This window comes from Saccoglossus kowalevskii, chromosome 15, assembly GCF_978046115.1.
Source record: "Saccoglossus kowalevskii chromosome 15, keSacKowa6.1, whole genome shotgun sequence".
Taxonomy (NCBI): Eukaryota; Metazoa; Hemichordata; class Enteropneusta; family Harrimaniidae; genus Saccoglossus; species Saccoglossus kowalevskii.
Window position 1 is genome coordinate 13,188,720 of NC_140655.1, and position 12,386 is coordinate 13,201,105.

General features: G+C 35.5%; 1 protein-coding gene across 1 annotated transcript in view; it reads left to right on the top strand.

The window, feature by feature from the left end:
• Nucleotides 1-12,386, top strand: part of LOC100367057 (intermembrane lipid transfer protein VPS13D-like) — an 88,597-nt gene that overhangs the window by 10,421 nt on the left and 65,790 nt on the right. Inside the window, exons 10-21 of the mRNA XM_085508442.1 lie at nt 853-954; nt 1,663-1,849; nt 2,910-3,226; nt 3,886-4,049; nt 4,750-4,966; nt 5,940-6,029; nt 6,672-6,798; nt 8,315-8,459; nt 9,890-10,112; nt 10,225-10,364; nt 11,427-11,545; nt 12,018-12,183. Of these exons, the coding sequence (XP_085364568.1) occupies nt 853-954; nt 1,663-1,849; nt 2,910-3,226; nt 3,886-4,049; nt 4,750-4,966; nt 5,940-6,029; nt 6,672-6,798; nt 8,315-8,459; nt 9,890-10,112; nt 10,225-10,364; nt 11,427-11,545; nt 12,018-12,183 (1,997 nt within the window). The remainder of the gene's footprint in view (nt 1-852; nt 955-1,662; nt 1,850-2,909; nt 3,227-3,885; nt 4,050-4,749; nt 4,967-5,939; nt 6,030-6,671; nt 6,799-8,314; nt 8,460-9,889; nt 10,113-10,224; nt 10,365-11,426; nt 11,546-12,017; nt 12,184-12,386) is intronic.

Sequence of the window (12,386 nt, forward strand, 5' to 3'; positions counted from 1 at the left end):
GATACACTTCTAATAGAAACAACTCTTGTAATTTACGTAAATTTAGCAAATACTCATGCATTGCTTGGGCTTTGGAGTTCTGATGGCATTCATTTTCAAGGCAAAATTTGATAAAATAGACTTAGTGTATAGATATAGTATAGTGAAAATCTGTATTTTTCAAAGAGGATTGAGGCGATTACCTATAATGTTCCTTTGAAGTTTAAGGCCTTTTCATTTTAAAGTTCACCTCAGATCATTCCAATACGCGACATATTTGATCGTAAGAGTATGCACAGATTGCAAAGAATATTTGAATTATTATGATTTCATACACGTCAGAACACTATTCAAAAGCATTTGCATATGAAATTTGAAATACCATCTAATTTGAAGCCAAAATTGTCACCAACAATCAAATGTTGCATATACTCAAATTCAGTGATTCACATTTAAGCCCCAAGACTTCAATAAAACTTAAATCTCTATGAGTGCAATTTTAATAAACTGACATCCAATTTTAATAAACAATATACGTTCAGACGCCCTCCTGTTTCCTTCACCCCTTCTTTCTCGATTACGTTCTCATTCTCATTCCTGTTTCATTCATCCTTTCTACTTCATTCACTCTCTTGTTTCATTCACCCTTCTGTTTTGTTCACCCCTCCAGTTTCGTTCACCCCTCCAGTTTCATTCACCCCTCTTTGTTTCGTTCACCCTTCTGCTTCATTCATCCCTCCTGTAACAGCACGCTGTTATCTGTGAATGAAATGTACACAATGCAAAGGATATATACGCACAAATGAATCTGATATTGTATTTGATAACTTAGCTATTTTACATTTTCATGGCATCTTTGTTGGCAATTGTTAGGAACACAAGGACTTGATGGAGACAGAGTTGAGTTTTGAAGAGTTACGAATCCTGAGGGAAGTGGCCATGGAGAGGATTAAGAGGGTAGAAGTATTGACTGAGGTGAGCATTGACTTTTAGCAATTTTCGCTTTCTTGAACAACTGTGTACTGCATAGCAACAGTCTGTGCACTGCATTGCAACAGTCTGTGCACTGCATTGCAACAGTCTGTGCACTGCATTGCAACAGTCTGTGCACTGCATTGCAACAGTCTGTGCATGCGACAGCAGGTAATACACGTTTTACCGGATATACCCTTGGACATTCCCATTTTAAACGATGTGTTCAATTTGTGTGAAAGTGAAGGCATGTAATAATAAACAGATTATTATCATGCAGAAATGTGAAAAACAAAATGCTTGTCTCCTGTAATTTGAATTTTATATCTGTAGAGCCAACCTTTTTTTTATGTACAGTAAAACCAGTTAGTGGACACCTATATAAAGACCTCCTGTCTATAGTGACTTTTTTTAGGCAGTCACAAAACATAACATCTAAGCAACCAGTTTATAAAGATCACCTATTTTTCATAACTACTCTTTCAGTGATATTTTTGCAGATTTGGCCTTTGTTTAGATACTAAACTAATAATTTGCATTCTGTTTAGAAATAAAACATTTTTTAATTTCTTCAAATCAAACTTATTTGATTTTGATCAATTCAATTAATAAATATTTTCTGGACATATATTACTAATATGTGAAATGTATGAGTTCCTTGGGTGGTTGTTATACACAAGTTTAATTGTATATTGCTTTTGGGGATTTCAGGCTGCTAGAAAAGTAATTGAAAAAAAGGAACAACAGGCACTGCAGCAACAGCAGGAACAATATCAAGGTGGTGTATTCCAAAGATGGTTCCCAGGTTGGGGAGGATGGTATTCATATCCAACAGCAGAAGATCCCAGTGGGATATCTCCAAGTGGTGGAACAGCTCCAAGTGTACCTTCTGTCATTGGTGAGTATTTCATATCTAGCAGTTATGTTATGATTGGACATAATGTGGAGATGTCTAAATTCGTATTTAGACTTTGTTTCTCTCTGCATCCATCTAACGTGATCTAATTTGATCTATCAGAGGTGCATCTCAAATAGAAGCACACATACAATGTAGGCTTAAAAATACATTATGACTTATTTTCCTCCACAGGAACATGTCTGTAATGTACATTAAGTGCATACGCTTCTAATAAAAAAAATACAGTATGCAACAAGCATGGTCTGTTTGGGAGTTCAAATTAACAGTGACTATTTGGTGGTTCATTTAACTTTTTTAGCTCCGCTGTCGACTTTGTCGAGCGAAGCTTATCATATGAGTGATTGTCCGGCATCCGTGTCAATGTTTTACTTTTTCGACTTCTTCTTGAAAACTACAAGCCTGAATGCTTTGATACTTTGTGTATATGTACCTTGGGTAGACCTCTCTTAGATTTGTTCATTTCATGACCATATCTTCAACAGCAAGTCCCATTGCATTGATACTATGCATATTGTTCATTTTCTAATGATATCTTCTGTTCTTTAATTGAAATGTGCATTGCTAACAGCGGAGCTATCTCAGCCGAGAGGCTGCTTGTTTTCTAGTTGGTTTCAATCAAACTTTGAAATACTATCACACAGTGGGTTATTAATAACTGCATTTTGATTACCAGATACCATATATCAAAACAATAGGAATGTTGTTGACAGCTACTTGTATCCTTTACCCTTCACAGCTTAATCTCTTATGTTATAAGAACGATGTAATTGATAAATTCACAAGACAGTGTTTTGTACATCACAGTGTAATACAAAATATCTAGCATTCGGACAACTTGTCCTGACATTATGTAGATGATTATCTACTTTTAAACAGCAGACATTCAGAGAAATAGCAACTCCTTAAAAGCATGGGGCAATTTTGTAGAATTCCAGTATTAAAAATGAGTTAGTCGTATAAAGTTCTCTGCAATGCAATGTGTCATGTAAAATTCCTTGATACACATTTCCATGATAAGTTCTCTGCAAATCAATTTCAGATGAAGAAGAAATGATGGCTGCTTTTGGAGACAGTTCTGATGATGACACTTTCATGAAAAGAGACAACGTCTTTGCACTTCTGAACTTTTCACTGAACACTGGTACCTTTCGACTCAGTGATAACTCTCCATCCCGTCCCGGCACCACTAAACAGCCCATCATGGAGCTCAAATTTGACACTGTTAATTTGAGTTTTGAATCGCGTCCAAGATCTAGTTCTATGTTGTTTAATGTGAGCCTAGATGCCTTGTATCTGACAGATTTGTTAACTGAAGGTTCATTGTACCCCAAGCTTGTACAGCCTCAATGTTCTAAGGTTGGTACACTACTAGTATTACTTTTATATACACACATACAGCATGCAAGTCCTAGTTTTGTTATCGTTGTTGACTTTGTTGAGCGGAGCTTGTCATAGTACTGATTGTCTGATGTTGTTTGTCCACAACACCACCTTTTTGCGGTGTTTGCATCAACTTTTTACATTTTTGTCTTTTCCCTGAATAGTGCAAGTCCGATCGGTTGGATATTTGATAAATACCTTTAAACCTCAGGTGGACCTCTCTTATTTTTTTTGAGAATATTTGCAAATATTCTTTTATACCAGCCCTCCCATATCAAATGCTCCAACCCTTTTATCGTAACTATGATGTAACCATGATGTGACATGATTTCTACCACATTGTGTTATATGTAATACACAAAAATTTTAAACAATCTAATTCCATCAAATAAACACATGCAACAGTGAACCTTTCTCGACTGACTGGGTACTTGTTTCATGTCAGCCAGGATGCACTGTTATCTTGATTACAATCTGATTCTTAACCCTGACTTGTAATGAAACTCGAAATTTCACATTCTCATTAGTTAATCCATACTACGTGCAGCTCTGTTATTAGAAGAAATGTCAATATCTAGATTGTTACTAGGTTGTAAAGTGAATAGGTGGTGAAGTTTTACATATTGTTGTTGTAGGATAAAAAAGGTAATGTTCAAGGAAGACAATATTTCGGTATGATTCCAGCAACCCCTGAGAAACTATCATACACAGATCAGATGTTTCCAGGAACAAAAAAAGAAGAACCACTGTTTGTTCTGGTCTATGAAAAGAGGCCAACAAGTACGAATGCAGATTACAGGTATCTGAAAGTTATTGACAATTAACATCTGTGTTTATCACCCTCTAAATGAGGGTTTTGTAAGGATCTTCAATCAAAATAAAATCCCAAAAATTAAGTTAAGTCAGTTTGTATACTGCTGTGGAAAGAGGTCTTCAAGATAAATAAAGCTTGTGTAGGAATGTTGGTGACTTCTGAAAAGCTAAAATGTAGCCCTCGATGGTACTTTGTTTATTTTCTTTTTTTTTTAAGAAAATCGATACTGTATTTGTATACTGTGTATGAACAACAGATTTTTGATGGCATGTATGTAGTTATTTGGTTGCAGATAAAGAGAAACTGAAACATGGTCATCTAGCTTTACATTACAAACATACTGTGCAAGTCACTAGGTCATTCATGTGACTGAAAAGGTTTAAAAAAGGTGTTTTGAGTTGGGATATTCAAAAATGCACTATAGCATAATTGGTCGTGAGGTAATCCTTCAGACAAATATCGGTACGGAATCCACAGTATAGTATTCATCTACAGTATATCTAAGCTTTCAGAAGATGTATAGGTTGTTATAGTAGCATGCTTAGTAACTTTTAGGAAATGTACAAATTAAAGATCTAATAGTAATATGTTTGCTCCTTGTTTCTACCTTAATTGCTTTTATATTTACTGTGGATGGGGAATTACCTGATGGATGTCTTACTGTGATATTTTTATTTTTTGTTAGATTGGAAATTACAAGTAGACCTCTTGATATGATATATAATCCCAAGCCAATCAGAAGGGTGTCTGATTTCTTCAGTCCCAAACAAAGTGGGATGTCTTCGAGGCCATCTGAGTTGCATCTCACCAAGGCTGCACGTATAAGATACGAGGAGCTGAAGAACCAGACCAGAGCTGAGTTACTGCAAGCATGGGACCAAGTACTGGAAGGTGGTACTGTGGTGAGTAACGTAAATATGGTGCATATCATTCACAGTCGTGATGTTTTGTTTGAAATATCACTAATTAATATTTCACTCTAAACATGGCGATATGCATGTGTATGCATGCTCGAACAGTACGTGGAGGTAACCAAATCCGGCGACAGTACCATGTTTATCGCTGAAACTGGATAGCAACAAATACTCACATGGTGCAATGGCAATAGCCCCAAAATTTTGACAACTGAATGTTTGTTTTAAAAAATAGCACTAAGAAAGGTAATAATAATTCTTCCATTTCAAAAACAATTGACTGTAACTGTAAATGCATGTTCATCAATGTGTCGTGAGAACACTTCAACATTTGGAGTTCATCATGCAATAAAAATGTTATCACCCGATATAACTTATTCATATAAGTTGTTGATAATTGTGGTGTCACCTTTGGTAAATGTGTAATACCCGGTACTGCCCACAATGTCAATTGTATCAACCAGCTCTAGGAGCATTGAACTTTAACTAACACAACAACTGATAATTTCTATCATTAGTAAACTGATGCAATCATATCAGGACTTCACATTTAATTTGAAATTAACTTGTCCAAAATGTACTGAGAAACAATTGTAAACAGCATGGTAAAGTACTTGTCTAAAATGTATGTATTCTATGCATTTAGTATACTGTAGAATACTTTATTTTCGCTTGGAATTTATTTTTGCTATTTTCGCTGAAGGGATGATTCCGTAAAAATAAAATCCAGCGAATATACTTTTTTTCCTATATTTCACATTAAACTCATCAGAAATCAGTGAAAATAATTTCCATACAAAACGCTCAAAAAGCCTTTTCAGCGATAATAAATTCCAGCGAAAATAAAGTATTCCACAGTACTGTCTGTTAAGACGACTGAGTTGCTGTTTATCTGTTCATATAGGACTACCCTCAGTGTCTAGCCCTGCATAACTAATACTATTACTTGTTATATTGACAGAACCATGCCAAGAGATGGGCAATACACATGGACGTATCAGCACCACATATTATAATACCAGATAACTTTCAATCCCCTGATGCTATGCAGGTAATTACATTCTAGTTATCTTGGGTTCTGTACTATGAGTATGGAAATTGTTTATATTAGTGTTCTTGTGCATCAAATTACATTACAGGTATCTGAGTTTACACTAGCTGATAAAACAATCTTGGGTTCTGTACTATGAGTATGGAAACTGTTTATATTAGTGTTCTTGTGCATCAAATTACATTACAGGTATCTGAGTTTACACTAGCTGATAAAACTATCTTGATTGTTTTTTTTCAAATCGACTATGCATCATTATTTTCAATGTTTTTATTGATAACATGTATTATAATGAGAAATATTAATATTATTATATGTCAATATGTATTGTAAGCACTACCAAATCAAGCTATTTTCATCATCTGTATATGTACTGCTATTTTAGCTTATAATAAAATGAACTTAACCTCAAGACAGTGAATAAGCATGAAATATATGATAGCATAGCATTGATTATATTATGGTTTTCATCTCATACACAGAAATGACTGGGTGACATTAAACAAATGAATACATAGAACTAACACATGACACAGAAATGACTGGAACATGACAAACTAACACATGACACATACACAGATAACCTATACATGTATAGCGTACTTGGTTTTACATGTGATTAATGTCTTTATTACTTTGCAGGTAATATTAGATCTTGGACATTTAGAGTTTGCTAATACCAATGCTAAAGGTATGGCCAAAAAGAAACGAGCTAAATCAGAAATAGAAGAGGAGGAGGAGGAGGATGATGATGATCAACTGGATGACGGTAATGTGAACACTTTATCATATACTGTAAAATACTTTATTTTCGCTTGGAATTAATTTTCGCTATTATTCCGCTGAATGAATGATTCAGTGAAAATAAAATCCAGCAAATATACATGTACCTTTTTTCAAAGATTTTACATTCAACTTGTCAAAAATCGGGGAAAATAAATTCCATACAAAACACCCAAAAAGTCTTTTCAGGGAAAATTAATTCCAGCTAAAATAAAGTATTTAACAGTACTACTTAGCGATTTGTGCATTCATTTTTAATTTTAATGCATCATTACTGAAACAAAGAGCTAAGGTTTCAGAAAGACATGCATACAATTTACCTGCGGTTTGCATGGCCTAATACTTTAGTGTCTATGCCAAGCATTAGGTAGATGATGAGTTCAACTCTCATGGTCGGCTACATACTCAGCAAAAAAAGATTTATTGCTCACTTGTTAGACTCAAGGCATTCAGGGTTTGGATTATGGCATCCAGCTAGAGAGAACATAAAGCTGTTGGTTATGTGTGCTGTCCTGAGTACACAATATCATCTGTGTCGCATCATGTAGCGAAATGCCATGGAATGACTGAAACTTACCTTAACATGCCAGACTTCATTGGAAATCATAGAACTCCATTTGCAGAAAAATGAATGGACAGTTTAGGTTAAATTTATAAATAAATAAATGTTAATTATTATACATCTGTCACCGTAACGCCATAAGTTACGGCGTGCCGTATTTTGCGGTATTTTACGGGGTATTTTCATCCTACCATATTAGGAAATGGGAATTCCAAATATGGAATGATTACACACATAAGCGTCCTCTAATAATAAAAACAAACATGGCTGCCACCAGGGTTTGACCGGACTCCATACAAAGAAGTTCGCTGATTCTGTTCTAAACTTTTTATATTTCGGCATTCCCATGATGTGTCCTTGGTAGGAAAAAATGTATAATAATACGGTTATTACGAAGATACCTCAAAGTATGCACTCGGACAGTATGCTGTTGCATCGACCTCCGCTGCGCGTCGGTCGATACTGCCGCTGTACTGTTTTCATGCATACTTTGAGGTATCTTCGTAATAACCTTATAGTAGGTACCAAAAGATATTTTTTCTACTCATGACATTGACATGAAATCATTACTGTATTTTCTGTATCAGTAGCACATGTGCTTACATGCAGAGGTGTGTTTATCATCATATTTTAATATTCCAGCATACAATAATACAACTGTTGGTTTACATACGCTTTTACACTTGTATTTGGAGATGCGATTCCAATAGAATAAATATAGTATCTATACATGTATTTGCAATACACATAAAATGGGAACATGTGATACAAACTTTTGAAAATGAAAGAACATTCAATGATTTTTATGGTTTATAATCAGTACCTATCAACACTTTCTCATTTTATTAAGATTATAAAAATCCCAGAACCTGAACAAACATAGTCTTATCTCCGTTTAACATTTTACTTATCTTAAGGTGAATCTCAAAATCTCTTACAGATGATGACTTCGCAACTCCACTCTCGTCTCCTGGTGAGATGGCGCCACTTGAAGAAGATACTGTTGCTCGTGGTGATATTACTTCCATTGATTTTGCCGATGAAAGTATATCAGAAAGCACTTTACGAGATAAGCTATATGACAGGTAACAGCTCAAAACTACTAGAGCTGGATTACTTCATGATGTAAATAATATAATGACATCTTGATACATCTTATGAAGCCATGTTATGTTTACCTCACAGTCTGCCTAGAGGAAGTGGTTTCCACACAAATATTTTTGTTACTGCTCAAATAGTTCAAGTGTTCAAAACGTTATAAAAAAAGGCGACGACAGTGCACGTCGCGTAATCTTTTTGCTAGCTGTCAAACAACTTGACAATTCAAAACATTGCATGTAAACTGGTATATCCAGAATTTCACAGAGCAGCAAACATACTACTCTAACTCGTGGTCAATATTTTCTAGCCACCATTGGAGTTGATTTTCTCTAGGAGGTGTTCGGAACGAGTCACCTCCGACAGTTCCAATTTTGTATGACTTCTCGGCGTGGTTTAGAGTGGAGACGGTTGGCGGGTTGACTTTTATTTTCCGCGCGTCAACCTTTTAACTTTTGCACGTAGATGTTTTGAATTGACAAGTTGTTTGACAGCTAGTAAAAAGATTGTGTGATGCGCACCATCGGCGGCACCTTTTTTTATGACGTTTTGAACACTTATTCAATTTTTATAAGGGGATGACTGAATCTGCTTGCCAAATTGACAGAGGAACTGTTATTATTCCTGAACTATATATATGTCATGCATACATGCATGCTTATTTAGACATGACATCTAACTTCTTTGATGGCTGGAACTGTTTTAGACATGGCATCTGACCATATTGATGGCTGCAACTGTATTAGACATGACATCTGATCACATTGATGGCAGTAACTGTTTTAGACATGACATCTGACCACATTGATGGTGCAACTTTTTTAGACATGACGTCTGACCACTTTGATGGTGCAACTGTTTTAGACATGACATCTAAGCACATTGTTGGCTGTAACTGTTTTAGACATGACATCTAAGCACATTGTTGGCTGTAACTGTTTTTATAGACATGACATCTGATCACATTGTTGTAACTGTTTTATTCATGACGTCTAACCTCTTTGATGGCTGGAACTGTTTTAGACATGACATCTGACCACTTTGATGGTGCAACTGTTTTAGACATGACATCTGACCGCTTTGATGGTGCAACTGTTTTAGACATGACATCTGACCACTTTGATGGTGCAACTGTTTTAGACATGACATCTGACCACTTTGATGGTGCAACTGTTTTAGACATGACATCTGACCACTTTGATGGTGCAACTGTTTTAGACATGACATCTGACCACTTTGATGGTGCAACTGTTTTAAACATGACATCTGACCACTTTGATGGCTCAACTGTTTTAGACATGACGTCTAAACACATTGATGGCTGGAACTGTTTTAGACATGACGTCTGATGACATTGATGGCAGTAACTGTTTTAGACATGCGTAATAATAATATTGTTTAACTGGTATGTTCACAGGTACACCCTAGATATGTCTGATCTACAAGTAATTGTGGCTAAAGGGTCTTACAACTGGAAGCGAGCTTACATGAAAGGCACAAGTGCAGTACATGTAGTAGATAGATTTACAATATCAGTGCAGTTAGAAAGAAGGATTATATCTACTACTGATCCTCAGTGGCCCAGTGCTACGTTATCTGGTACCCTACCAAAACTAGTATTGCATGTCAATGAGAACAAGGTATGTATAATAAACTAAAGATTACTTGTATCATGTTAATCATCACAGATATTTACTGGATTATTAATGTATTAATTCATGCAGGCTCTAACAATGTTAACTTTGTTTCTAGATCCATGCTATACGGAAATGTATCAATTTATTCTCCAGTCCAAAATCAGACAAGAAATTAGCTTCGCCAAGTCAAACACGTATACATAATATTCTCAGTGAGGTTGATTTGGAAGATTACAGTAGAGGTAGAAGTAGCAGGTAAGTGAATCAACCAACCAAACACCTTTCATGTCACTGTCACTCAAGGTGATATTTTGACTCCTCTCTTTAATAAGTAGCACCTCAGTATTTAAAGTCATGATATCCACTAAGTTGGGGCTAATTGTGTGGCTCTCGAAAAAATTCTATTGTCATTTTAGCTCTAGTTTTGAAAGAAAATAGCTTATGATTGGTTGTTTCAGTTTTCAATTTGCCATTACCGGTAGAGAGTCTATGTGAGGTAATCAGTGCCAATGTTTTTTGGACCCTGTCCATGTCATCAGCATTTAACATTGCCCCCTCAATAACTGACATACAAAAAGTGTTATTTGCTTGGCTCAAGGTGTCATCTTGAGACTTTACACATTTCTCCACCAGTGCTGCTTTGATAAAGCCCTGAAACCAACACTGATGTGAACAATCCAACATTCTTATGTCTAGTTTCCAACTGAGGAGCATGTCTGAGTGAAGTTATTCAGTCTGTCTGTTTGTCCTCAATAAGTTGCTACCCTTGATAAGTCACATTTTTACATCCCAACATCTGCAACTTAGTGAATGATCACTGGTCATTGCTAGGAGTTATAAATAAATGTCTTTTAAGTTCAGTGTTTGAATTCACTACAGTCAAGGGTTTTATTATTTAATTATACTATTGCTAATCAGACAGTGTGTCCTGGTCTGTATGTAGTGTTTTATTGTATAAATTCATTTCACACAGTTCTTATAGAAAGACCCTGACTTTTTCTCAAAGTATACTTCTATGTAGCCTGACATATTAAATGTTACTGAACAGTAACTGACAATAATAGGGAATCCACGGCCACTGTACTATGGGTGAATGTGGCAAACAAACTGTGGAGACCAATGTCATCGTACAGAGAGTGACTCAAGACTCAAACAGTTTTTCATTGTTTTTGTTTCATTTTGCACATGTTGCTATGGGTGAATGTGGCAAACAAACTGTGGAGACCAATGTCATCGTACAGAGAGTGACTCAAGACTCAAACAGTTTTTCATTGTTTTTGTTTCATTTTGCACATGTTGCTATCTGTTTGTTTTTAGCTTATTGGATGTTGATAACAGCTATTCTCAGCAGACCAGTAAAGAATTGGTAGTAGAGTCTCGACAGCTGTTAATGCAGTTCTCAGTGGATCAAGTTTCCCTAGAAGTACAGAGTAGAGGTTAGTTATGCTGATAAATGATAACAAACATATTGATCATTGAAAGGTGGAAATTTTGTGAAATATGAGAAATCTATTTCTTTTATTCAAGGTGTGGTACATTGATGAGACAGACAAAACAATATAATATGTCTTTTGTGTGTTTCTAATATGCTGTAAGACATTTCTTTGAAAAAAGGGCAACTTGTAAGCATGTGAAAAAGAGCTTTATATAAACGACCTGTATTAGTCGCCAGGCTACTTTTTTAAGGGGCTAAACTTATTAGTCCCTGTTTGGACGCTGTCTGAAAACGAAAACAAAAACAAAACAAAACTATATACCGTACCGTAAATATGCCTCCAATACTCTTAAGCACAAGACAAGTCGTTTTATGCTTTATATGATCTGAATAATGTTTAAACACCAGCACTCTTTGGTCTCAGAGATTGAGATTTATATTGTCGCTGCAATTCATATCTTGTTTCATTACAGGTCGTTGTATTGCTGAATTACAAGTATCAGGAGTGAAAGCCAATCTAACAAAGAGACCATTTGACACATCGGTATCATTAACTGTACATGGATTACTCCTAGTAGATGCACTCACAACATTTGGTGGTGGATTTGAACTCTTGATGGCTTCCCATAAAAATCTCAGGTATAATTAATTCTAGTGTAAATTTTCGCTTTTTAGTTGAGCCTCTCTGAAATATTTATGGGATAATTTTTGCTTGTGAATAAAACACAAAACATTTTATCTATCTGAGCAACTAATAATGATTCTGACATTGACGTCAAAAGTCAACTAAAACTTTGATCACCTACAAGGTAATCACATTTGTATGTGATGTCTATTTTAGA